The 26,182-nt window shown below is 36.5% G+C and overlaps 1 protein-coding gene across 1 annotated transcript in view; it reads right to left on the bottom strand.

Moving 5' to 3' along the window:
• LOC124556430 (nipped-B-like protein) overlaps positions 1-26,182 on the bottom strand; it is a 395,074-nt gene that overhangs the window by 54,202 nt on the left and 314,690 nt on the right. The window contains exons 17-22 of the mRNA XM_047130386.1: positions 14,283-14,489; positions 13,961-14,201; positions 13,307-13,593; positions 9,426-9,671; positions 7,259-7,385; positions 7,009-7,178 (exon numbers count right to left, since the gene is read on the bottom strand). Of these exons, the coding sequence (XP_046986342.1) occupies positions 7,009-7,178; positions 7,259-7,385; positions 9,426-9,671; positions 13,307-13,593; positions 13,961-14,201; positions 14,283-14,489 (1,278 nt within the window). The remainder of the gene's footprint in view (positions 1-7,008; positions 7,179-7,258; positions 7,386-9,425; positions 9,672-13,306; positions 13,594-13,960; positions 14,202-14,282; positions 14,490-26,182) is intronic.

The following is a 26,182-nucleotide window of genomic DNA, read 5'->3' as shown; positions in this document are numbered from 1 at the left end:
ATTCCCTCTTTTAATCAAGGTATGACAAAAAAATTTTCTCCCCAATTCACATCAGTATCTCCTAATTAGTTATCCAGTCTATCCATCCAGTCTTCTGGAATACTAAATTTCAAAAGTTTCTATTCTCTTCTTGTCTGAACTGTTCATCATCTGTGTTTCACTTCTGTACAAGTCAACATTCCGGAAAAACACCTTCAAGAAAGACTTTCTAACACTTAAATTTATATTACATGTTAACATATTTCTCTTTTGAAAAATACTTTTTCTTGCTATTACTAGTCTGCATTTTATATATTGCCTACTTCTGTCATTGTCTTATTTTGTTGCCCAAACAACAAAATGGGTGTCCTACTTTTCATATCCCTTTTCCTAATTCTAATTCCCTCAGCACGGCCTGCTTTTTTTTTTTGGCTACTTCACCAACACTGCTTCACTTTTGGTGACAGTTACTTTTCAACAGCTTTGCAAGACTACTGTAATAAGCATTTCCAGAGTTATTGTAAAGCTCTTATTTGTTTATGCTTTTTGCTACAAATGTCCAAAGGTATACATTCTTTCTCCTAGTGATATACTCTGAACACACTGTGAAAGCCATACAAACAAGGGCCATTGCGCAATCCTCATAGCAGAGGCACTACACACAAACTATAACAGGACAGGCAGTGCAACAAGTTAGTCTCTCAAGCAAAATTTCATATACTTAGTGGTCGACTTTGAAAAATCCTGTCTCAGCTGATGCCCACAATACCTCCAAATTTCATGTTTCTTGGACCAATGGTTTTAGCTATATGTCAATCAGTCTGTCAGTTTTAATATACACAGATGAGCCACAACATTATGATCATCCAATGTGACTGCATAAACATTCCAGTGTACTGATTCATTATATTATTGCAAAGTCTGCAACCAGGTCTTACAGTTATCTTGACACAATATTTCAGAGGTTCATGTGGCTACCATCTTCAGGCCAGAATGCTGCTCTCACTTGAAGATGGCAGCCACACCGAGCACTGGAATACTGTGTCAAGCTACTGTATACCAGCTGCAAATCCAACAAATCCACCACCACCACTTGCTCAATAGCTTGCACTCCACCTTTGGGACACAATACAGCAGTTATTCTGCATTGTATGGCACCACTTGCTCAATAGCATGCACTCCACCTTTGGGACACAATACAGCAGTTATTCTGCATTGTATGGATCAGACAAGTCCTCCATAGGCTTCCAGAAGTATGTGGCACTCGGTGTCTACAGACATGTCATACAACTCCTGGAAATTAAGGGCCACTGGTTTGTAAGCTCAGACCTGGTACCCAATTTTGTCCCTAAGGTATTCCACTGGGTTCAGTTCTGGTGAATTTTCTGACAAAGACATCAATGTGAGTTCACTATCATGATCCTCAAATCCACCTTAGCACATTTCTGGCCTTTGTGACGATGAGAGTTATCATGCTGGAACATGTCATCACTGTCAAGGAAGACATCAAGCAGGAAGGGATGCAGGTGGTTTATAACAATTTTCATGTAATCTACAGCTGGCATGGTGTCCAATTACTACCATAGGTCCTATGGAAACCCAAATGAATAGTAATAATAAATAAAAATAATAAAGATTTTATTGTTTTTAGGCCATTACAGCAATTGACAATGTCAAATGAAGATACAATTTATAATACAGTGTGATAAGGTATTGACTACTGAAATATTTTATCTTATATTACAATAAATGTACAGTGGGTCATCTGTTGGATTACCGCATTTTACAGTTGAAGAATTCATTGATATCATAGAATGGGTGGGTAATAAACCATTCATGCAGTCTTTCTTTGAATGTATGTTCAGGAAGATCCTGTATCGCATGTGGCAGCTTATTAAATAGTTTGTGCACTGTGACTTCATAGCTATTTATTGATTTTGATAATCTGTGGTAAGGCTTGTATATGTGTTTGATGCTTCTTGTGTTGTAACAATGTACATTTTCTCTACGTTTTACATCTTGTAGGTTCTTCTTTGTAAAGATTAAGACATTGTATATATATAGATGTTTATTACTGTCATAATTTTTTGTTTAGTAAATAAGGGTTTGCAGTGAGCCTTATGTGAAGGATTTGTAATTATCCTAATGGCTTTCTTCTGCAATAATAGGAAGTCATGTATATGACTACAGTTACCCCACAAGATAATGCCACAGGATATTATACTATGGAAAAATGCAAAATAAGATGATCTGATGTATGCTTCAGGTACACAGTTTGAGTTGTCTTAATAAATAAATTATTCTAGATAGCTTACTACTAATATAGTTTACATGTTGGCCCCACAATAACTTTTCGTCTAAATAAACTCCCAGGAATTTAACAGAACTATCTGACCCAGATAGTGGCTTGTCTCTTAGAGCGAAGATTATCTGCCGAGTTTTAGTTTCATTTAGCAGGAAACCATTTGCTCTGAACCAATATGCTGTGTGAGTGAGTGTATTTTCAGCACAGGTTTTAAGATCATTAAGATTGTTACTGCTATGGAGAGAAGTCATATCATCTGCATACAATACAGTGGTGGATCTAATAAACAAGGGGAGGTCATTGATCATAATCAGAAACAGGAAGGGGCCCAGTACGGATCCCTGCGGCACACCTAATTTAACATTTTCTATGTTTGACATTTCCTTACCAACACAAACTACCTGTTTACGGTTGTTGAGATAAGCTTTTAATAGTCTGAGACTGTTTCCTTTGATACCATAGAATTCTAGTTTCTCAGAATGTCACCCATAGCATAATACTGCACCCACCAGCCTGTGTTACTGGTGTGATACATGTTTCTAGCAGCCAATTGTCACAATGAGGCATACTTTGATATGATCATTGACCAGGTGTAACAAGAAACGTGATTCGTACAACTGGACGACATGGATCACTTGAGTCCTCGGCACTCAAGTTTGCTTGAGAAGTTGGTAACCACAAGCAGTATGGCTACCATGCTGGAAGTTTCTTAATGTTGATTAAAATGCTTCATTTTGGTGGAATAGCAGGCTGGGGATAAAAAAATTCCCTGTAGCTTATCCTGCAAGTCTGAGTAGGTCCAATTCAGTAAGAGTACACCATGTGAACTTACACTAGTTCCAACTTAAAACACTTTCCATCTCCTTTGTGACTTGCTTAACTAATATTTGGACACTTTTTTCAGCTTACAAATGAAGGGTGTAATATTATTCTGGAACCAGACAGAAATGTTAATATGCACCTTCCTGTAATACAGAATATTCCCTCAATCTGTCAAATAATGGCTACTAAAGTAGCTGCGTAGCTTAGAGCAACAGCAACTCTCATCAGCATCCAGTGGTAACAACCCTAAGTTTGGCAACATGATTTAGGTATTCACTATTTATCACAACACAGAGGATACACATATTTCAATGAATTGTAGAGAGATGATGAGTATTAACACCAGCTCTGACTCTTGTGAACAAGTAAAACCTCTGTATGTGCAACAGTATTTGGGAAGTAATAAAAAATATGAACAAATATATCCCCCAGCCCCTCCCATCAACCATAGACCTTGAAGCAGGAGGGGTGGGGGGGGGGGCAGGTTGTGGTAGTGGGGGAGGGGGGGGGTTGGAATATCTCATGTTCCTCAATAATACAGTTGCCCACACCACAGCTGCAACTCCATCATAGGTGTATCTGTAGAGAGGTCAGATTAACATATGGTACCTGAGGAGAAATTTGTTAACATCTAAAACAAATTGAAGTTAGGAACTCTCTCTAGAATATATTTGTCTGGAATGTAGTCTTCCTGGAATTGAAATGTGGATGATGATCACTCAGAAAAGGGAACAGAATATTTTGAAATGTGGCTACTGGAGAATTTTGAAGATCAGATGAGTAGATCCGATAACTAATAAGAATGTATCAAATTGAACTGAAATGAGGAGAGAAGAAATTTATGGCACAACTTGACCAAAAGAAGTAATCAATTGACGCAATACATCTGAGGCATCAAGGAATTGTATAACTGGTAACAGGGGTAAGTGTTGGACGGTAAAAATTGTAGAGGGAAACCAAGGCTTGACTGCATCAAGCAGATTAACATGGATGCGGGTTGCAGTAATTACACAGAGATGAAGAGGTTTGCACGGGACAGGCTAGCATGGAGGCTGTATCACGCACCAGTCTTCAGACTGAAGAAACAACAACACAGAAATCAATGCTCAAAATATAATATTTAGTTACAAAATGTTTAACACTCAATACATTCTGTGGATCAATTACTTTTAAAATATTACTCTGGAGACTTGACATCAACAAAAACAATTAACAGTCACCCCAGAGCACCTGTAACTAAGAAACAACTGGCAAGCCACTTAACATCAGATTGTACTTAAATATTATAATTAATTATTTTTTCATTTATGTACATTTGAAATGTCTGTTCACAAGCTCAATCCCAAGAAGCACATTCCGGTTGTCTATCTCATGCACAAAATCTGCTGCCACTACAGTAGTTTCCACCAACTTTAGTGGGGACTGATACATAATGATACAGTACATTAAACTGAGAAAGTAATGTTGAGTTGCAGACACACACAATGAAAAGACTACTAAACTTTTAAGTTCTGGACAAAAAGGCCCTCCTCCAAAGCAGAATACACACACACACACACACACACACACACACACACACACACACACACACGAGGTGTTCAACTGATACGATGGTCACTGGCTGTTGTTTCACTCATAAAAACATGTTTGAAGAAACATGATGTAAATGAGAAAAAAGGTGACCAGATGAAGATAAAGTATGTAGATTATAAATTTCACTGACAGACATCTCCATTCCCTGTCAATGTTTTGAGGAATATGTAAAGTGTAGTGTATAATATAATCCATGGCAAGTTGTTTCTGGAATAATGTCCACAATGTGAGAGAAAATGTTTTAGATTTTCATGTGATTATTGCATGAAAGACACCAGGTCTCATAAATATAACCAATTTTAAATTTGCCACCAATTCTATCATGTAATTTCTGGTAATGTTCTCCTGTATATTATTCGACTTTATAGTCGAGTTCTCAGAGCGACTGTCCTACTGCCATGGGGGGGACCTGGATTCAATTCCCAATTTTTCTGTGGTGAGGGGACTGATAAGGGGGCACACTCAGCCTCATGAGGCCAACTGAGGAGCTACATGACCGATTAGTGGCAGGCCCAAAAGCAATGAACGCAATAATGACCGGGAAAGCAGTCTGCTGACCATTTATCCCTCCATACTGCAAATGTTGCCATTGGCAGAGGATGTCACAGTGGTGGGTCAGGCCCGATTGGCCCACCTAGGAGCAGAAGGTGGAACTTAAACTTCCCTTACTTCCTGTATTGACTGCCACACCTACGGCGAGAAGGCAGAGCTTTACTCTTACCTTACCTCTTGGATATCACCAACTTATTCACTTTTTCATATGCAAACATATTGCATGTTTATTTGAGATATTTTCCAATGATTTTAAAACTGAAAACTTAGTGTGAGTAGCATTTATAAAGCTTCGAAACCAAATTCTTACTGTTACCAATCACTATATTATTGTAGGGAGCATGGCAAAAGTGTAGCAATTGAACAGCAATGACAGAAATTCAAATAAAGGTCCAGCATATTAGAAGAGTAGCCCCAAGATTCTTCTTGTTTATGTAAGGTCACAAGATGGTACCACACCAAATCTTGCAACAGAAAATAAAAATGTGAACCCACTAACCAACAATGCTGCACAAGAAGTAACACAGTACAAAGAAACAAACTTTCTTTAGGTAAAACTATTATTAGTGGGACTATCATGTTTACTAATCCAACAATGTGATGCTAACTATAAATGCCCACAACCAAGTGCTAACTTCTACTGCAAGAATTACAGGTCTTAATGTAAGGTTCAGTACAAATAACAATTTTTGCAGTGTCTACATACTGAAATTAAGATCTCTACAGACAAAGCTTGCATGCCACTGTGAAGTGCGTGGCAGAAAGTACTTAGCACTGTAGCACATGTAAAGGTTTCTTCCCAATCCAACCATGTAGCACCAGTTTATCTCATTAAAAACAGTGAAAATAATGGAGCACCAAAAAACGCCTCTTTAACTTGGGGCATCTAACAATACAACGGTACTGTTGCTTCTTATAACATTCTTTGTGTCTAATAGAAAATAATTTATGAAACAATAATATACAAATTTGGAGCACATGTCCATACACAGCTATTTTCATTCAAGTGCATAAGCATCGTTACATACAAAGCGTGTTCAAAGAGAAGGCACAAAACAACACTGTGGGTATAACTGAAGTCTTTATTCAAAGTAATCACAATAATCACCAGAGGCCTGAGCACAACATTCCCTCTTTTTCATGAGCTGAACAATACCCTGTTCAAAGAATTTATTTCTATGTCTAGGTTGTATGCAAATGCTCAAGTTGCTCCCATTTGAACTTGGTTATTACACTTTGTGTGACCTTAGAGACATTTGTAAGAATGTTATCCTGGAGCAGAATCACTCCCTCAGTGAGCAGTCCAGGCCATTCATTCTTGATAGACCGGCATACGAACAGCACACATCACTTAATGGTTTTTCTGTGCTTGAGGAATTCCAATCAGTATTGAACCTCGGACATCAAAAAGGATGGTGAGCATCACCTTGCCTGCTGGGCACTCCATTCATGTCCTTAGATGTCTCACTACATTATCACAAAGTGACTTGTGCAAATTTTAACTGGTTTGGTTGTAACAATGTTTTGTACTGTTTCATTTGAAGACTTATATTTTCTATCATTAAGGATCTAAAGAATGAATCTTTCACTCTGCAGTGGTGTCTGTGCCATTGTGCATCACTAGTGATCTTGGTACAAAAACCATAAAGTTAACTGACATCTGAATAATTTCCCAAGATTAAGTTTCAAAAACAAGATAATTATTCTCTTTACATATGCAAATGTAAAAAATAAGTAGGAGGAAAAATGTTACTTACACTAAGTAAAAGTTGTTCAAACCACTCCAGACCCATATCTCGTGAAGCAGCAACAACATCAGTAATATTCATCACTTTCCTCAAAAGTGCTGTAGTATCTAATGAAGGTCGCTCACGAACTGGTGTGAACCACATGTTTTGGAACACTTCCATAACAAGCTTTCTAATACCTGCAACCATGAAAGCCATTAGAAACAATTTCATATCCATCATCTGTAACAGAGAGCTTCATCATTTTTCAGCTACTTACCCTCTTCATCATTTACCCTACGTATCATTTTAACACAGATTTCTGGTATCTTTGGAAAATCTGGACACTCCATACAAATATCTTTAAGAATTTTTATGACTCGCTTTCTCACACTTACTCCAGTGTCCTAGAACAGGAAAAGTTGGACTATTAATTATACACAGTGTCTTCAGCAGGTTTTTTCCATTAGCAAACAATTTCTACATAATAGAACTGTCTAGCAGTGAAGCTACCATATTTACCCAAGTATACGATAATATAAGATGCCATTTATTGACTGTCTACATTTTGGTAAGAAATAAGAAAAGGAGAAATAAAATTAATGAAAAGAAATAGTTTATACTAATTTGTGAACTATTTTCTCTTCTACATTTTTTTTTTTTTTTTTTTTTGCTTACTAATCCTGATATCTGTGGTACAGCTGTGAAATTTATCTTTGTTGTCACAAATATTTGGCCATTTCTTCCAGTTATGCTGCAATTTCTGAGGTTGTCATTACCGTGGGACCTGAGAACACAGCTGTTTTTATCTGAGTACGTATCGGATTTTGCTTCTCGACTGATGTGAGAGTCTCTTGCTTCGGAACATATCGTCTGCCCCTTTTGTTCCTGTCACATGTAACAGTAAGTGTCGACAACATTGCAGCACAAAATGTTTAAGTATGCCACTGGCCCCTATCTAGATTTTTACCATCTCCTGCAGAAATAAATACTGTTGTTCAGTATTTGTCCAATTTTAAAGTTACTTCAGTTCTGAATACAAATGAATGCAGGCAAACTGCAGTTTAAACATGGTAGATGTAACTAAAAAGCCTTAAGAACACGGTACAGATTCCCACGGTTGGCAACATGATGTAATTTGCTGCATGCTCAGTGCTTCCTCTCCCCACTCATCTAGTTCTCAGGTGAGATGGTATAAGGTGTTCCCCCTCCAACTTCTCCATAGGGCTGTGCTTGAGCAATTGTGAAACATGGATTGCAATATTTTCAAGGATGGAAGTCATATGTAACAACAACTACTAATACATAAATAAAAGATCGATGATTCAGTCCAATATTTGAACTTTCACTCACCCTGCGGTCTACTGACATCTGTTTGTACTATCGCCACAATGGATCTTGCTGCTGTAATTTAGTCTCATGACAACAATTACAATCAGTTTAAAGAAATTTAGTTTCCTTATCAGACATTTCACTCTCAATTAATTTTCATACTTGTTTCATCTGAATATCACTGTCATATTCTAAGGCTGATTAAAAGCTTGTACATTTTTACACGGTATTCTAACAGACAAGCATCAACCAAATTTCTCATTTGGAAACCACTTAGAAGATCAGTACAGCCATTCATAAAGAAATAAAATATTGTTCTCCATTTGCAATCAAGTAATATTTTTGAAGGACAAAATTTCCGCTTTTGAATGACACCTTTCCTTAAAAAGCAGCATTCATGTTTGTACACGGTTTCTATACATGCATTAGAACTTTTATAGCAGACCCGTTCAAATAAAACAAGAGTTTTTAAGATGATAGAATTTACTACTATTCCCTCCTGTGTTCCACAGACTTGTGAACTTTTAAGGAGAGCAATATTCTGTTGTAGTGGGTAGTTCATAGTTTTTCACGTATCCCTTGCACTAGCGTCTTGTGAGTCAAATGTCATGTAACTTTTCTAGCAATGTCGATACTGTATAGAGCGCTTCAGCATATTGGAAAATCTTGAGCCTCTTCAAATATGAATATCATTTGAAAAGCCTGCCCTTCATATTTCTTCAAAATAAATCTGCACGTGACCTCAGTTGACAAAGCTTCATCTATGAATCTAACACAACCCATTTGTACTTTATTAAACAATGTAAAAATCTTAACCTCAGCAGCAATAGTTTAATCTGTGAATGTAAGATGACCCTGTATTTTTTGAATAATGAATTTCAGAAAAAAATCTTGTCTTCTACTCAGATAAATACAGTATATTTCAATAGTAAAGCCTTAACCATGCTCACTATAAGCATCAAGATTACGACCTCCACGAAAATAAAAATGTTAGTATTTCAGTAACTGAAAAGAAAATGCCAGACACAAGGTGTTTCACTCAAAGGGCCACATAAAAAAGATAATCATAAAAAACAGATAAGACCATTATCACAAACACACAAATTTGTACTTACCAATATCCTTGCTGAAAGCATGTCATAATATTTGTCAATAAGGTCAGGCCGACTCAAGACAAATTTTCCAACTAGATCTACAGCAGCTTCTCTAACAGATGTGGAATGGTCAAGGAAGGAATGGCTAACCCCACACTGCATATCCATTCTAGCCAGAACTGCTGGATCAGCCTCTACAACCATTGTGAGACACTTCATTGCTTTAGTTCGAATTGCTATCGAACTCTCTGTGAGAACACACAAAATCTGTATGGAAAAAATAAAACATTGAGCTCAATGTCTGATGGTAAATTTGAGATACAGTTTTAAATTTAACAAAACAATCACACAAAGGATTGTATCAATTTGGAGCAAAGGTCCATGTCTTTCATCTCAAAGCAAAGCAGGATGTAGAATGAGCTGCCTTTGAACAGAACTGAAGTAAACAAATTAACAACTGCAGTTTTGTGTAGTACTATAATGTGACCATGTAGTATTCCACACCCAGGACTCTTAGTAGGGCAATGGCAATACAACATATCTACAGATAGGCCATAGCGAAAGCAAGTAGTACTCCAATATGCATTACAATTCACAAACTCTTTCAATTACTATTTCACCATTAACATCATTTGCACCTTTTATTCAATACCTTCTCATCAGAAGTAAAAATATGATAAACAGCTCTGGAACATATTGAAGGTTTTAATCATCCTGTTGACCTGAGCTATTTATACCTACACCCCATCATCCCTTATTAATCAGCTCCTCTTTGGCCCCTTTCATGCCATATCCTTCTGCCTTATTAGCACCAGTCTCTTTCTTTCATCCTTGTTTGCATTTGTGCTTCTTTTCTTTACAACTATTACACTACTTACTTCATAGTGGAATGTAATTTACCTTTGCATTGTGAAACTATTATGTGACTAGCCATTGACTTTGCTTCCCCTATAGTATTGATAATTTCACTGCATCTGAAACATGTTCATCTTCTATTTCACTTGTTCAGAGTGTGTATCTCTCTCAAGATGTAACTTTGAGTGATCTGTCAATCCTGTCATGTTTACCCTGTTACCTTTCCACATACTCCTTACATCAGCCATTTCATTTTCATTACTCAGTATCTTTTTTTTCCCTTCACTTGACACAAAAAGCAAAATACTAAATAGTAATGCTACATTTGGCTATCACTTGTTCTACCCTGTTAACTGTTAACTCTGAAATGTCTGAAACTTTTGTACTACATTATGATAATTACAAGCACGTAACATTTAAGACTGGTAAGAACTCTTACACTATTTCTGTTGTCTTCTCTTTAGATGTATCGAGAAGTCTGGGTCCCTACAAAGGACAAGAATGAATGACAAACAACACAGCTGGTTATCTAGGTTTAAGTTAAATATGCAGTGGCAGACCTCGGAAAAAAAAATTCTGTTCTTCCTAAATGAACATATAAATTTTCCAGAGGACAGTCCTCATCTCGGAATGATAATTCTATAAACCACTAACTTCATGTTTCTGATTTCCAGTACACCATGTCTCCTTAGTCATATCAGAGAACTATAATTTTTAGGTCTGCATAAAGAAGATACAGACATACTTGTCGACAGATCACTTTCCAGGACAAGCATAAAACATTACGTGGTCAATGCAGACACTACATGCAATTTATGTATGAACATCTAATATCTACTTGTGTTGTTGAACGTAATTTGGGAGAGGAAAGTGAGGGTGGGGGTATAGATCTACTACCCAATAATGACACATGAAAATTTGTCCGGAATGGACCTTGAACCCAGATTTCCTGCTTATCATCAGTGGTCACTCTAACCAATTTGGCTGTCTGAGACTACTCCCTGGATCAACCCAAACATCCATTCATCACACTGTCTACAACCTTATATTTTAGTCCACTTAATTCATCACCTGATGCTCACAACATTACTTTGATTCCTGCAATACGGAGAATGAGACAATGAGGAATCAAGAACAAGGTTGATATCATTGTATGGCCATCTAGGCTTTTAATACCAAGTAATGTTGCAAACATTAGGTAATTAATATAGAGGACTACAAAATAAGGATAAAGACAGTGCAACATAAAGAAGTTTGGGTCAGTACAGGGAGTGTACATGGATAGCCAAATCAGTTAAGGCTGCCACTTACGATAAGCAGGAAATCCGAGTTTGAGTCTCAGTTTGGCACAAATTTTCATGCCTCACTATCTGGTAGTAAATCTATACCTAATACATCTAATGTCAAGAAATTCACAGGCAACGAAGAAATTTTCAGGTATTTTGTTCAGCTGTGGGTCATCAACAGTGTCTGTTCTTTCAGGCATGCACATAAATATGGGACATTGGCAGAGAAATTAAAATGCTTTTGGAACAAAAGAAGCAATACTATCAAAATTTTAGTAACCAGACATATCTGCATTCTGACACCATACAGGCCACTGTACCAATAAAACAATTTGTCAAACTCCACTAGTTTGTCAAATTATTTGGCAATGTGTGGCTTTGTTTGACATGTTTGTCAAACTTAGACTATACCTGATGTGTGTGAAAGAAATTCTAACTGATAGCTGACTTGAAAAGATGTGCAACTTTTTTTGTTGATTTTTCACCTTCCATGTTTAATGAGAAAAGAGTTTTTCTTACTGTATCACGAGTTTCCACATTTGCGGGAACTATGATCAAAAGAATATATAGTTAAAAACAAATAGCAGTGACAATTACCAAAATGATAGAGGTGTTGCATCTTCCTAGCCACATATTACACAGGATTACCGTGAGAAGAAAATAAATATTCTATGCAGCGGGAATGTAATTAAAATAAATAAATAAAAAAATAAGCTCTCTGGTTCTTTTACAGACAATGAAATTTCCACTAGTTTTCCATGGATATAATTATTTCTCAGCTTCAACCATTCCCTGGACTACTGTATTGTTTCTTTTTTCTTCTTTATATTCAGTGCTAAAATAGATGCAAGAAATGCTTTGTCTGCATTGGTAGCCATTCCTACTGGTGTCAAAACACTTTACAACAGCAGAACCACTGCTTCAGAAGTGAGGTTAAATTAGAAAAATTTTGGTGTTATATCCGCATGCTTGTTGGAGGAACCAGTGGAAAGGAACAATGAATTTGACAATTCAGTTTGCTCATTTACTTGCTTCAGAAGCAGACATTATGAAAAAGTGTCATGATCTAAACAATAAACACGTCAAATTTAAGGTTATATCCTGATGGGTATTTTATGATTAACTATAATATATATGATTAAGAAACCTGCAGTGTGAACTCACTTTAAAATTACATTACCATCTCCTAAGAAAATTACTAAACTAAATCTTTAGAACACTTATTGTACCTATGACAGTAAAAACTTGAGTTTGATGGTGCTGTACATAAATAAATGACACTGTAACATCACAAGGTTTTGGGAGAGTAATACAAATCATTGCTTTCCAGAAAATTTATCTCCGTGTGTTCTTACAAAATTCTTTCAAGTTGTATGGGCTGACACATGCTCTCAAACAACATAAATAGTAAAGATTCCATTACACATTCTTTGGGAAGGTTCTGTAAGAAAATTTTGTAGAGAGACAGCATTGTTTATGGGCATTTATAATGATACCAACATACACTTTCTTTTGTTTTGAAAAAAAAATGCTGCCAAACCTGTTTTTTTTAAGGAAGATGTGAATGGGTGTATATTCTACACTTCTCAAAAAATATTTTCATGTTACCCACTACTCCAGCATATCAACCTATGTGTTAGTGCCCTAGCTTCTAGTTGAAGCCAAGAAAGTGCGCGCGCGCACACACACACACACACACACACACACACAGAGAGAGAGAGAGAGAGAGAGAGAGAGAGAGAGAGAGAATAATATACTTACATGTTTGAGATAGGCATCAAAACTTTGAGAAAATGGTCTCTTTGATGCTAAATACCTAGAAATGAGCTCTGCACTTTCATAGTCAATGTAAGTTTGTAGAACTTGAGTTCTTTTTCCTACACCAACATTGTCCTCAAATGGTCTTATTTTGCTGATGAGAAACTGCTTTCTTAGTTCAATTACTCTGTATAACTGTGCTTTCTTTTCACTGCTTTCATTATCCACTTTTGAATCTTCTGCATCTTCTATATCAGAGCTGCTTGGACTGTCTTCTTCACTACTTTCTCCTGAAAATGGTCACAAAGAAGTTAGCTGAGTCTACTCTGATTTGAGTATTTTGTTTCTAACCAAACATTAATGTTGACCGAGAAATTTTATTGAAAAAATATACTGAAAATCTCAAATGTGACTCGCAAATTCAGATTATTACAAAATGATTAAGATGGTTATATTTTGTTCATGTAAGAAGACTATGACATTTGTGTTGTTAGTAATGTGCAAATATACTAATATTTCACCACCACCACCACGATATCATAAAAATTCAAAAAGGATTAATTACAAAGGTAACTGACTTCTTGTGAATTCTGTTGACAGGAGTCAAAATACAAGTACATAATGTGAAATTAACAATGTAACTGAATTGCTCTATACCTTTTCTTTTTTTCCTGGTTTTCTTCTTTTTTGTAAGCATTTTATTTGGAGACAATTTTGCTCCTGTGGATGGACGACTCTTTTCTGCAGTAGCATCTCTGTACCACTGAGCTAAGTAGAAGTGTCTTGCATATGTCAGTGCCTGGTCATTCTGGCCATTAACTGCCAAATAGTCAAGCAAAACACGTTGCAGGAACTGCGTTCTTTCTTCCTCCGGATCTAACTCTGTCCCATTCTTTTCCTGTAAGAAATGGGTGGTGTTACTGTAAATGTAAGATGTACTTTCCATTTAAATGCAATAGTTCAGTATGTGGATACTTACTGTTTTGATTTTCTTATCTCCTGAGCAATTATCCTCATTTTCTCTCTGTTCTTCAGCTTTAATCTCTTGAATTATCTGGTCTATTGTATTTAATTTCAGCTGTGAGATTACAGCATCCTTTCTAAGCCTTGCTGCAACCACTCCAAGATAATCCAATGATGCAACTCTGAGAGACATATCTATGCCTTTATTGCTGAAATTTGTGACCTGCAAGAACCATTAATTCCAGTCACTCACTGTTCAAAGTGAAATGTTACAAATCAACTCATTCACATTTTAAGTTACATAGACACTTATTTAATTTTGATTCACAATTCTTATAGGAACTAAACAAAAGCAGAAATGGAGACTGCAATTTTCAGTCTGATCTCAAAATATATATGAGGGAATTTAGACAAACACAACACTGCAACTTCTGATTCTCTACAGCTGTTTTAACACTAAATCCTCTGTTGACATTAGTGAATAATACCAATCAATGGGGCAGAACAATCCATCAAGTTGGACAGAACAGCAAGAAATCAGCAGCCATTACAAGACTTATCCTACACTGGAATGATACATTATCAAGACACTTACCAAATTCGAATTTAAGGCTTCTATTTGAAACCTCAGACCCTTTATGACAAATAATCAATAAACTCATTTGCCACTGTTTGTTTATATTAACACTATTTCTCCACATAAAAGCAATTTCTTGGGTGGTGCCTATTTACTTTGTCTTGCTCTTATTTCCCTATGCTAATGTCAGTATTGTCATATCTTTTGGTAGTTCTCACTGAAATGATGCCAACTATTACCAATCAGAATTATCTACCAGTTTATTTTTAGCAAACAGAGCTGTTACTCAGATACCAATCACCAGCTAAAACAGTGGCAATCAAATAGTTTTCACAGTTTTTGAAAGTAACAGACTATGTGAAATACTGAGACATGTATGGTGCTGTACATCATGTTTGTTTCATAATGTGGAGCGGAATAACTGTTTCCCCCTCTTATTTGTCACTATGTGCAATATATTATCAATTTTTTGGAAGCTACACTGAGTTTTTCATGTAAGTAGCTCCAACAGTTTGTTTTTCTTTGAAGTATGATACACTATTACATTTTTAATTGCATTAGCACAATTCTTTAGCATCTTTCTTTGTTTTAATTCATCACCCCTGCATAAAATTTTGAAAACAATTGTATGAAAATGTCATCTCTGAGTGCCATTCAGGAAGTAAACCACATTCCTGCATACAGTCTGCACACCTGTCTTGTGGCAGCTGTTCATTGGTTTCTGGTGTTCAGTGTTATGTAGATAGTTGCCAAATGTGGTTGTAAGTTGGACTTTGTCACATGGTAAGTGCAGAGGTAGCTGTCACCATGGCTGTGCCGACAGCCAATCCCACCAACTGTGAGGTGGGAGGTTTCAGTTGTTTTCTGCAGGCAGAAAATGTTAAGATCCTGTGACATTCAGCACAAACTTGTTACCATTTATGTTGAAGGTGTAATGAATACAGCCAGTGTCTCAATGTGGAGCAAATGTTTACGAATGGAAGATGAAGAGAGATCAAGGCTACTCTCCGTTGTCACAAAAACAAAAGCTGGAGTGCATCATTCAAGAGACTTGATGATTCACAAGTAGTAACACTCATGAACAATGTCAGGAAGAGATTCATTCAGTGCACACAAAACTGTCACTCAGCACTTAGTGCACCAAAAAATCTGTGCACAGCGGGTGCCACACATGCTCACAGATGACCAGAAAACTGCGAGAATGGACACTGCATTAGCATTCTCCAGAACCACAGAAGAGGCGAGCTCTCTCATGGAATTTTTCTGTTGCACATCAGTGCATGCACACATACTGCCCAGAAGAGACAAGCCTTACTGCATGAGAAATTCCAGTGGGACATTTTTCAACATCGTCCCTACAGTCTGGATGTGGCACTGTCAGTCTTTCTCTCATTTCAGAAACTGGTGGAGCATCTTGTCAGTAAATGCTTCACAAATGATGAAGATCTGAAGGATTCTGTTGTGACCTGGATGAACAGCTTATGTTTTTTGAAAGGCTGAGAGAGTTATCCCTTAAATTTTACTTTAGATATTGTCTGTAAGTGTTTCATGAATGAGATTTATTCACTTAGACTTTACATCAAATTCTCAGTTTATTTTGTCAGTAGTTTGTTAATATAAACAAAGGTCTAACTGAAATCTGCAAACATTGCTACGAACTCTTTTGAATCCATGAATAATTTGCCTTTTATAAAACCACATTGATATTCACCAAAATGACTGTCCAGTGTTGCTTCCACTTTGTTTATTAGAATCTTGGAAACTATTTATTGTAAAACTCACAACAGTTAAGTTCTTCTGTAGTTCTAAATGTCTTGCTTATAATCTTTCTTATGTAGTGTATGTATTTAGGCTGCCTTCCACTCACCTGCGATTTTTTTCATTTTCAAGATTTCTTTAAATAGCTCTCTATTATTTTTTCTTTTTTCACTGTTTCAAAAGTTTCACTTTAATAGGCTTCTCCTCTAGCTTCATTGTTTTTTCACGATTTTAGTTACTTGTTCAGTTTCTTTGATAGACAGAGGTTAATTTTCTTTTAGATTTTATTGTTTGAGGATTTCAGCTTATGGACTGGTTTTGAACAGTTAAGAAACTGATCAAAATGTTTGGCAAGTATTCCACAATTTTCAGGTTTGCTCAAGCCAAGTCTGCCATTTGCATTTATTAAACAGACACTTGGTGTTTAGTGTCCCTTCAGTATGCCATTGTAACAAATACAAAGTTGAGATTTAAATTCACAGATAAGATCAGGTTCGCAGTACGAAATTTGATTTCTATTTGTGGTTCACATCACAGGGCTTTTCCTCTCTCTCTCTCTCTCTCTCTCTCTCTCTCTCTCTCTCTCTCTCTCTCTCCACCATTGTTGTTTGGAAGTTTCTGGGTTCAAATCTTTATTTAATTTTCATATAGCTCCCTTAATGATGAATGCTTGGTTAATGTCTTAAACAGGGGCAAGAGCAACAAAAGTTTTGCAGCTGTGTTCTCACAAAGTGGTAATTTTGACTTACGACAACTTAATTTTGTGGAAATTGATGTGAATAATTTGGGAATTGGTTTTTGCAGAATAGTTACTGTTTCAGTCTTCACTAGAGCTTGATTTTACTTAATGATGGTGAACTGCTTTTTGTAATAGTAGTCTGTAGATACATTACCTTTGTTCTACGGTGATACAAAGACTTGTCCATAGACAAGTTCGCATATGTTTATTTCTTAAAAAATGTTATGTATGTTTTCTCTCTTTCATTGAGAAATTTAGATCAACAAATCTTACTGTGTATTTTTCTCCCATTTCTAGTATAAATGGTGTGCTTCCATGTAAATTGACTATTTTAAATTTAGAATTGAGTTTTTATGGTGGATAATTATTTTCTCTTGTGCCAACACCAAATGTTTGCACTGCAGCACATGTGTGTCTTTAAAACAAATATTGTTTTAACTATTTTCTATTTCCTGTAAAGTCTTTTGCAGATTTTTAATAAATTGGTTCATCCATATGTTCCGCATGCAGTGCTGTTAATAATACACACATAATTCTAGTTATAAATGTGTAAAATATTAAAGTGATGTGAGCAATTTTAATCTGAAAGTTCTCACTGAACTCTCATGAAGTGAAGTGTTTTACTAATTAATACTGTTACTTTGAGTTATTTCTTTGGTTTTCAAACAAGGATATTTGCAAATAAATTGAATCATAATGAGTACACCTAAATTTGCAAAACACCTGTGGTTGTAACCATACCTGATAAGAGAATGAATAATGGTGTTTAAAAAAGACATTAGATGTGATTATTAGAATAATTGCTTTAACATTATGGAATCCTTAATAAACAGAGCAATGTCATTAAGCTATCACTGCATTACTGATGTTGCTTTATATAACCTTTGCGATACTTCAGGTTGCTAACTTAATTAGCAACAGACGAGATCGAGGTCAGTGTGATGAAAGTAACGCTGAAAATCTGCAAGTTTTGCAGTATAAGGTTGAAAATATCCACATGATTGTGGACCAAATGTGACACTGTCTTTTCATTATTTATTCCGCTATCATGAACTCAGCTGTAGAGCCATTTTCAAGTGCAAGTAAATAATTGAAACCGATGAAATGTATGAATAACGAAGTGCAGCGCATAACATGGTAATATTTGATCAACACGGTTTAAGGAGCACTACTTCAGTTTTCACCTTGCATTTTAATATAGTTCTTGAGTCAAAATTATTATAGTGAAATAAACATATAATAAAAATTTATGTGAGGTGGCAGCAATAATTTGATTTAAAAAATATATTATGACAAAAGTTCACTACAAAGGAAAAATCATTGTATGATATCATTTCTGTGTTCTATAGCCTGCTGTATTCTAGAGCAAAGAGAAGTGAACATGAGTGAATGAGAGTAAAGCCTCAATTACAACACAGTGAATGCAAGCAAATACAAGATAAGAGCATTGACAGGCAATCTGCCAGTGTTCAAAAACATTCCTGTGTACCTGGAACAAGCATTTACACTGGAGGGAAGGCAATTGAACATAAGAGAACAAGCATAGCATGCCAACTCTACTACTACTCACACAGGTTTCACACGATAACACTGATTACAGCTATGATATGAATCATTGATATTGGGATAGGATTATTTTGTCCACTATTTTTGACAAAGCAAGCTATCTGGAGTAGGAATGTAAGTATTACTGTGTACATAATTACGAAATGCGTGGAGGTACTGCTCTTAAAACTGAAATGCAGCTGTAGCCTTCTTTTGCATTATTCTAAAACATGGCACGTATGTCGGCTGACACATTTCAGTAGTTCCTCTTAACACTTTAAGAAGAAATTTAAAAACAGAGCATTAATTACCAATGAATAACAAAGTAGTTCACATGCAAAACAACAGATGAATACTCTCTGTAATAGGACACAATCTTCCTCCTTTGATGCTTCCCTAAAAAACTGACAAGCAGATGAACATGAGCAACCATCAGTAAATACGTACTGAACAGAAACAAATTTTTTTGCGCTCCCCCACTGTTTACACCAGAGAGAATTTTTGTTTGCTTGTGTTCGCTCTGGTGAAAGTCAGGCCTAACTGAGCAATGTGTTAGTGCTCTCTGCCATTCTTTCTATTACTTTATGTCTGGCTCCCAAGAATTTACTCAGTAGTAAGGTAACATGACAGAACAAGATTTAGATAACACTAATGCATGCAAACATTGCGATTTTGTGTTCACTACTAAATTGTTCCTTGCTGTGAACATGCAGTTCATTATGTAATGATCTGGACATCTAAATATTTAATGTCCAACAGAGCTTGAAACTAAAGGGCTCTGATAGCAAATTCCAGAAAATAAATGTGAAAATGGCAGTTCAGTTTCTCAGCCACTATGCTGCTGCGGTCATCAGAACTCTTACAGCAGTAAAGTATTGCAGAGTGATACAGAAGAAAACAGTTTGTTTTATAGAATTTATGAGCAATCTGTTTGGTGTCTGAATTGCAGGGCAGCATTTTTCTCTAATCCAGTTAGGTGTGCACTATCAGAACAATGCCCAGCAGTAATGGAAACAATAGAAAGGGCAGAAGAAGTTTTAAGTACTGTACATAAAACTGACAAAAAACATAGGTAAAATCACAACACCACTGTGCATTACATGACACAGGCTGTTAATACTACTGCTAATTTTTTGTAGATAAACAAATAGTTAGCATTAACTTTTTTCCCAACAATCAGATGAAATCAAGATGTCAGAGAATTTATTTTCAGTGTACTGTCAGAAAGGTGGCTACAACCAGAACCCAACAGCAAGCCTACTACGATGCCTGTTCCTGACTAGCACTATTAACTCACTTATCAAACCTTCTGACACCTTTAAATGTGAGGATGACACTCATCAGGTACTGTTACTGAACAACTGTGAGATGGAAAAGGAAGATGATGAACCTCAGCTTTTGAAGAGCTCTGGAAATGAGAAAATCCTGCCTCAGCAGATGGAGAAGGGAGTACAATAGATACTGAAGAATATCCTCCTTCCTCCTCACAGAAAGACATTTCTTCCAAACAGTGGGCTGTAGCATACTTTGCTGGCTTCCTAGCAGGTAAATGTATCTAGAAGAATGGTTGGTTGAGGTGTAAAGAGACATACACTTGTAGCAATGAGCTTCAACAGAAGAGAGAATTATTTACTCTCCATAAAAGTTATGTAGCTGGTAATGTGTAAGAGTCTTCAACTGGGCTCAGAGCTCTAACTACAAAGTTTAGCGATGTTACGGAAATGTCTTTACACGCATGCAAGTCTTGTGTTGTACAGTTTATTTTTAAAAGAAATATAAAGTTTAGGATCTTTCACTGGCTGGATGATGAGGAACATGAAGAACATAGACTTTTTATTTTAAATTATCTTGTTAAATGCAAATCATATTATAGTTTCAGAACAACTTTCAAAGAAAAGTTTCTTAGAGCTCTCCCAAAACATAAGGAAACAAAATATGTGGTTTATTTATATTGTGTTGAAGTGCGAAATAAAAAGATTTTTGTTACAATGCACTAATGGATTTTATTGTCTTTCCTTCATCACTCTACCTCATTGTGCTCCAAGGAAGTAACATGTTAAATTTGAGCAATATAGTACTGTTTATAGCAGCAGATGTGCTGACTCTAGGCATATACTACAACCCCTCACATATCACTCCCACAGAGATCATGAGGACTAGATCAGTTACATTACAGCACACAGAGAGGCATTTGTAATATAATTGTAATCAGATACAAACTGTGGTTGTGGTTAATATGTGCAAAGGAATACTTATAAAGGAAGCAAAAAACTTTTCCTTAAACTTGTTTACTGTCTTTATGTGAAAAACATATCGTCATTATAATTTACCTAAACCCTAGGCACCCTATGCGAAGTGAAGGATTATGTCCATAGTGTCAGGACATGATACCCATGATGTACAGGGGTCATTTTTAAAGCAAGAACCAATTTGTAAGGGGGAGAGAGAAACTTTACTTATGAACGTAAATTGTATCACAAACTACAATATGCACATTTTTTCACTTCTCAACATAGTCACAATGAACATTAAAACATCTGTCAAGTTGTGGCACCAGCTTTTGGATTCCAGCATCAAAGAACTCTCCTACCTGACCATTAAACCTTAGTAACAATTTCTTTCAATATGTCATAATTTTCCAAGCACTTTCCACCAAGACATTCCTTCAGTTTTGGAAACAGATGAAAGTCGAATGATGCTAAGCCAGGGCTAAATGGTGGATTATCCAGCAATTCCTAATGACACTTGTCCAGTTGCATCTTTGTTCTTGCCACAATGCGAAACCGAGCATTACCGTGAAGCAGAACGGCGCCACTAAAGAGCAGCCCTCACCGGCAATTTTGAATAATGCACCTGAGCTTTAATATGTTTCACAGTACCTCTAAGCATATACTGTCAGTCCTTTTGGCAAAAAGTCTAACAGAAGAATGCCTTTCTGGTCCCAAGGAACCATGATCATGATTTTCCATGTTCAAGGTTCTTGATTGAATTTCTGCGGTTTCATCAAGGAGTTTGAATGATGCCGCTCACTGGATAAACTCACGTTTATTCTCTGGAGTGTAGTGCGGAATCTGCATTTCATCACTGGTCACAATGTGACCAAGAACTCATCACCATCCTTGTGATAGTACTCCAAAAACAAACAAGAATGTGCCATTTGCTTTCTTTTGTGTTCTTCTGCCAGCTTTTACAGCACCTATCTTGCACTTTTTTTTTTTTTTTCTTTTCTGTAGTGAAGTTTGTCAGTAACAACGGGAAAAGCTACTGATCTTGAAACTTGGGGAAATTTCTGATTCAGCTCACCAATAGTGAAGAGCCTGCTTTAGCAAAGTGCCTCATCAATGTTTTGGGTCAAGCCTTCATTCGTGACAATAGGCCATCCAAATCATTCTTCAACACGAACATTTGTTCATTTTTCATTAAACACCCTACACTATTTATGCACATTTCCATCATTCATTACACCTGCACTATTAACTTCAACAAACTGCTGTTGAATTTCAGCAGAACAAATTTTTTGGCATTTAAGAACAGAATAACAGAGCACATTTCACAATCGGCAGGATTACTGACTGGCATATCCACAAACAAAGCAGTATAACCATACAACCAATACTGGATGAGACGTAAAACATAATGGCTACTTAGTGAGAGACTAGCCAAGAGTGGCTGACCATGAACAGACGTCACGTGACGAGATGCATGGACACAGTGTGTTATGGGTTCTTATTTTAAAAATGACCCTTGCACTCAAAGCAGGAGCTGTGCTCAAATCATTTACTTGATTATCATTTATAGTAAGCATTATTCTCCTGTTGTTCATCAGCGAAATTTTTATCTGATGCAGTCAAATCTCTGTGTTTTATTGTACATGTCCATTTTAGCTTCAAGCAGAGGCATTCAAAAGTACTAAGAAAAGCTGTAGTCTAATTTTCTACAGGACTTTCTGAAAACTGATCTGTTTCCAATAGTTAACCATTGTTTATTTGTAGCTACATCAGTCAATGTGTATTTAATATGTGTGAATAAATTAACTGATTACATTCAAAGAAGCCGAGATGAAACTGTAGGTTTTCTAGTTTCCCCATAAACAGGGGAAATAAATACAGTAGAAGAAGAATGGGTATCTTTGAAAGATGAAACATTGAAGCCAACAGAGGATTTAAAAAAAAAAAAAAAAAAAAAAAAAAAAAAAAAAAAAAAAAAAAAAGAACAAGGGGTAGTAGAAATCCTGAGTAACAGAAGAGATACTGAATTATTGATGAAAGGAGAAAATACAAAAATGCAGTAAATGAAACAGGTGAAAAGGAGTATATGTGTCTCAAAAATGAGATCGACAGAAGTGCAAAATGGCTAAGCAAGGATGGCTAGAGAACAAATGTAGAGATGTAGAGGCATCTATCACTAGGGGTAAGATAGATACTGCCTACAGGAAAATAAGAGAGACCTTTGGAGAAAAGAGAACCACTTGCATGAATATCAAGAGCTCAGGTGGAAACCCAGTTCTAAGCAAAGAAGAGAAAGCAGAAAGGTGGAAGGAGTATATAGAGGGTCTATACAAGGGCGATGTACTTGAGGACAATATTATGGAAATGGAAGAGGATGTAGATGAAGGTGAAATGGGAGATACGATACTGCGTGAAGAGTTTGACAGAGCACTGAAAGACCTGAGTCGAAACAAGGCCCCGGGAGTAGACAACATTCCATTAGAACTACTAACGGCCTTGGGAGAGCCAGCCCTGACAAAACTCTACCATCTGGTGAGCAAGATGTATGAGACAGGCAAGATACCCTCAGACTTCAAGAAGAATATAGTAATTCCAATCCCAAAGAAAGCAGGTATTGACAGATTTGAATATTACCGAACTATCAGTTTAATAAGTCACGGCTGAAAAATACAAACATGAATTCTTTACAGACAAATGGAAAAACTGGTAGAAGCAGACCTTGGGGAAGATCAGTTTGGATTCTGTAGAAATATTGGAACACTTGAGGCAATACTGGCCCTATGACTTATCTTAGAAAATAGATTAAGGCAAGGCAACCTATGTTACTAGCATTTGTATACTTAGAGAAAGCTTTTGACAGTGTTAACTGGAATACTCTCTTTGGAATTCTGAAGGTACCAGGAGTAAAATGCAGTGAATGAAGGGCTATTTGCAACTTGTGCAGACACCAGATGGCAGTTGTAAGAGTTGAGGGACATAAAAGGGAAGCAGTGGTTGGGAAGGTAAAGTGAGACAGGGTTGTATCCTATCTACAATGTTATTCAATCTATATATTGAGCAAGCAGTAAAGGAAACAAAAGAAAAATTTAGAGTAGGAATTAAAATCCCTGGAGAAGAAATAAAAACTTTGAGGTTTGCCGATGGCATTGTAATTCTGTCGGAGGCAACAAAGGGCCTGGAAGAGCAGCTGAATGGAATGGACAGTCTCCTGAGAGGAGGGTGTAAGATGAACATCAACAGAAGCAAAACGAGGATAATGGAATGTAGTCAAATTAAATCAGGTAATGCTGAGGAAATTAGATTAGGAAATAAAACATTTAAAGTGGTAGATGAGTTATGCTATTTGGGAGCAAAATAACCGATCACGGTCGAAGTGAGAGGATATAAAATGTAGACTGGCTATGGCAAAGAAAGTGTTTATGAAAAAGAGAAATTTCTTAACATCGTGTATAGTTTAAATGTCAGGAAGTCTCTTCTGAAAGTATTTGGATGGAGTGTAGCCATGTATGGAAGTGAAACTTGGACGATAAATAGTTTACACAAGAAGAGAGGAGAAGCTTTTTAAATGTGATGTTACAGAAGAATGCTGGAGATTAGATGGGTAGATCACATAACTAATGAGGAGGTATTGAACAGAATTGGAGAGAAGAAGAATTTGTGGCACAACTTGATTAGAAGAAGGGATCGGTTGGTAGGACACATTCGGAGGCATCAAGGGATCACCAGTTTAGTACTGGAGGGAAGCGTAGAGTGTAAAAGTCATAGAGGGAGACCAAGAGATGAATACACTAAGCAGATTCAGAAAGATGTAGGTTGCAGTAGTTATTCGGAGATGAAGAAGCTTGCGTGAGATATAGTAGCATGGAGAGCTGCATCAAACCAGTCTTTGGACTGAAGACCAAAACAACAACAACAACAACAACAACAACAAACCACAGCAAACGAACTGCACAACAGAGAATAAACACACACCATGGAGCACAATGAGTGTATAAACTAAGTAACTGTATAAATCTAACAATTCATCAGAAAGCTTTTATTGCAATACAGCCACAAGCTCACAAGAAATGTTTACAGCAGTTACTTTTCATTGATTTTTATTCATTTATTCTGCTTGTAAGATGGAAAACTCAAGAAAAATTATTTGAGAATAAAAAAAACATTATTGGTTGTGAAATTAAATAATATCGGTTATGCATTTCACACTTTTGTGCATCATCAGATTGTGGAAAAGTAGCTGGATGTGTAACCCATCCACCATAAAGCCATATAAAGTGGAAAATGGGATGCAACTGTAGCTGGATATATAATCCATCCATCATAAAAAAATGCACAAAATATAAGATGGACCTTGAGCACACAAGGTGACACCATCATAGCAGTACAAAATAGGGCCAACTTACAAAATGAATGTGGCATGAGCCTCACACAACAAAATGTCTGTCCGTCACGCATACAATATTTGTCAGTTCGTGTGCTCAAGATCCATCTTGCACTTTATATGTTTTCTGTGATGGATGGATTACATATCCAGTTACTGTTGCATATATTTTCCATTTTCTATTGCTCATGATGGGTGGGTTACATATCCAGCTACTTTTACTCAACCTGATGATGCCACAAAAGGGTGAAACGCATTATTGCTAGTAAATAATTTCACAAGCAAGACTGTTTTTATTCTGAAACAATTCAAAACCAGTAGCTGTATCACCCTACCACAATGGAATAATTTCTTCAGATACATTGCTCGGGAAAATGACAGCCGACCTTCGCTACTGTTGGTTACAGGACAAATGCACTTTGCTTGCAGCATTCTGGCTGAGCCGGCTTCTGTTCAATGGTAACAAACATTGGCAATCACACATCAGTGAAGAAAGAGCACGAGTATTACAGCGTCACCTGCGAAATCTGCCGTCCGACAAAAAAACTGTGCAGTTGCCTGTTCCCCCCCCCCCCACCCCCCCCCCCCTTGGTGTTAAGGATGAGCAATCTGTTTCTCGAACTAAAGACTTTTATATATTAAAAAAAAAAATCCACCTAAAAATGCAAAAATTAGGTATTACAACAGA

The sequence above is a fragment of the Schistocerca americana genome, chromosome X (genome assembly GCF_021461395.2).
Source record: "Schistocerca americana isolate TAMUIC-IGC-003095 chromosome X, iqSchAmer2.1, whole genome shotgun sequence".
NCBI lineage: Eukaryota > Metazoa > Arthropoda > Insecta > Orthoptera > Acrididae > Schistocerca > Schistocerca americana.
The sequence above is the reverse complement of the archived record's forward strand: the minus strand, read 5'-3'. Positions and strand labels throughout refer to the sequence as shown.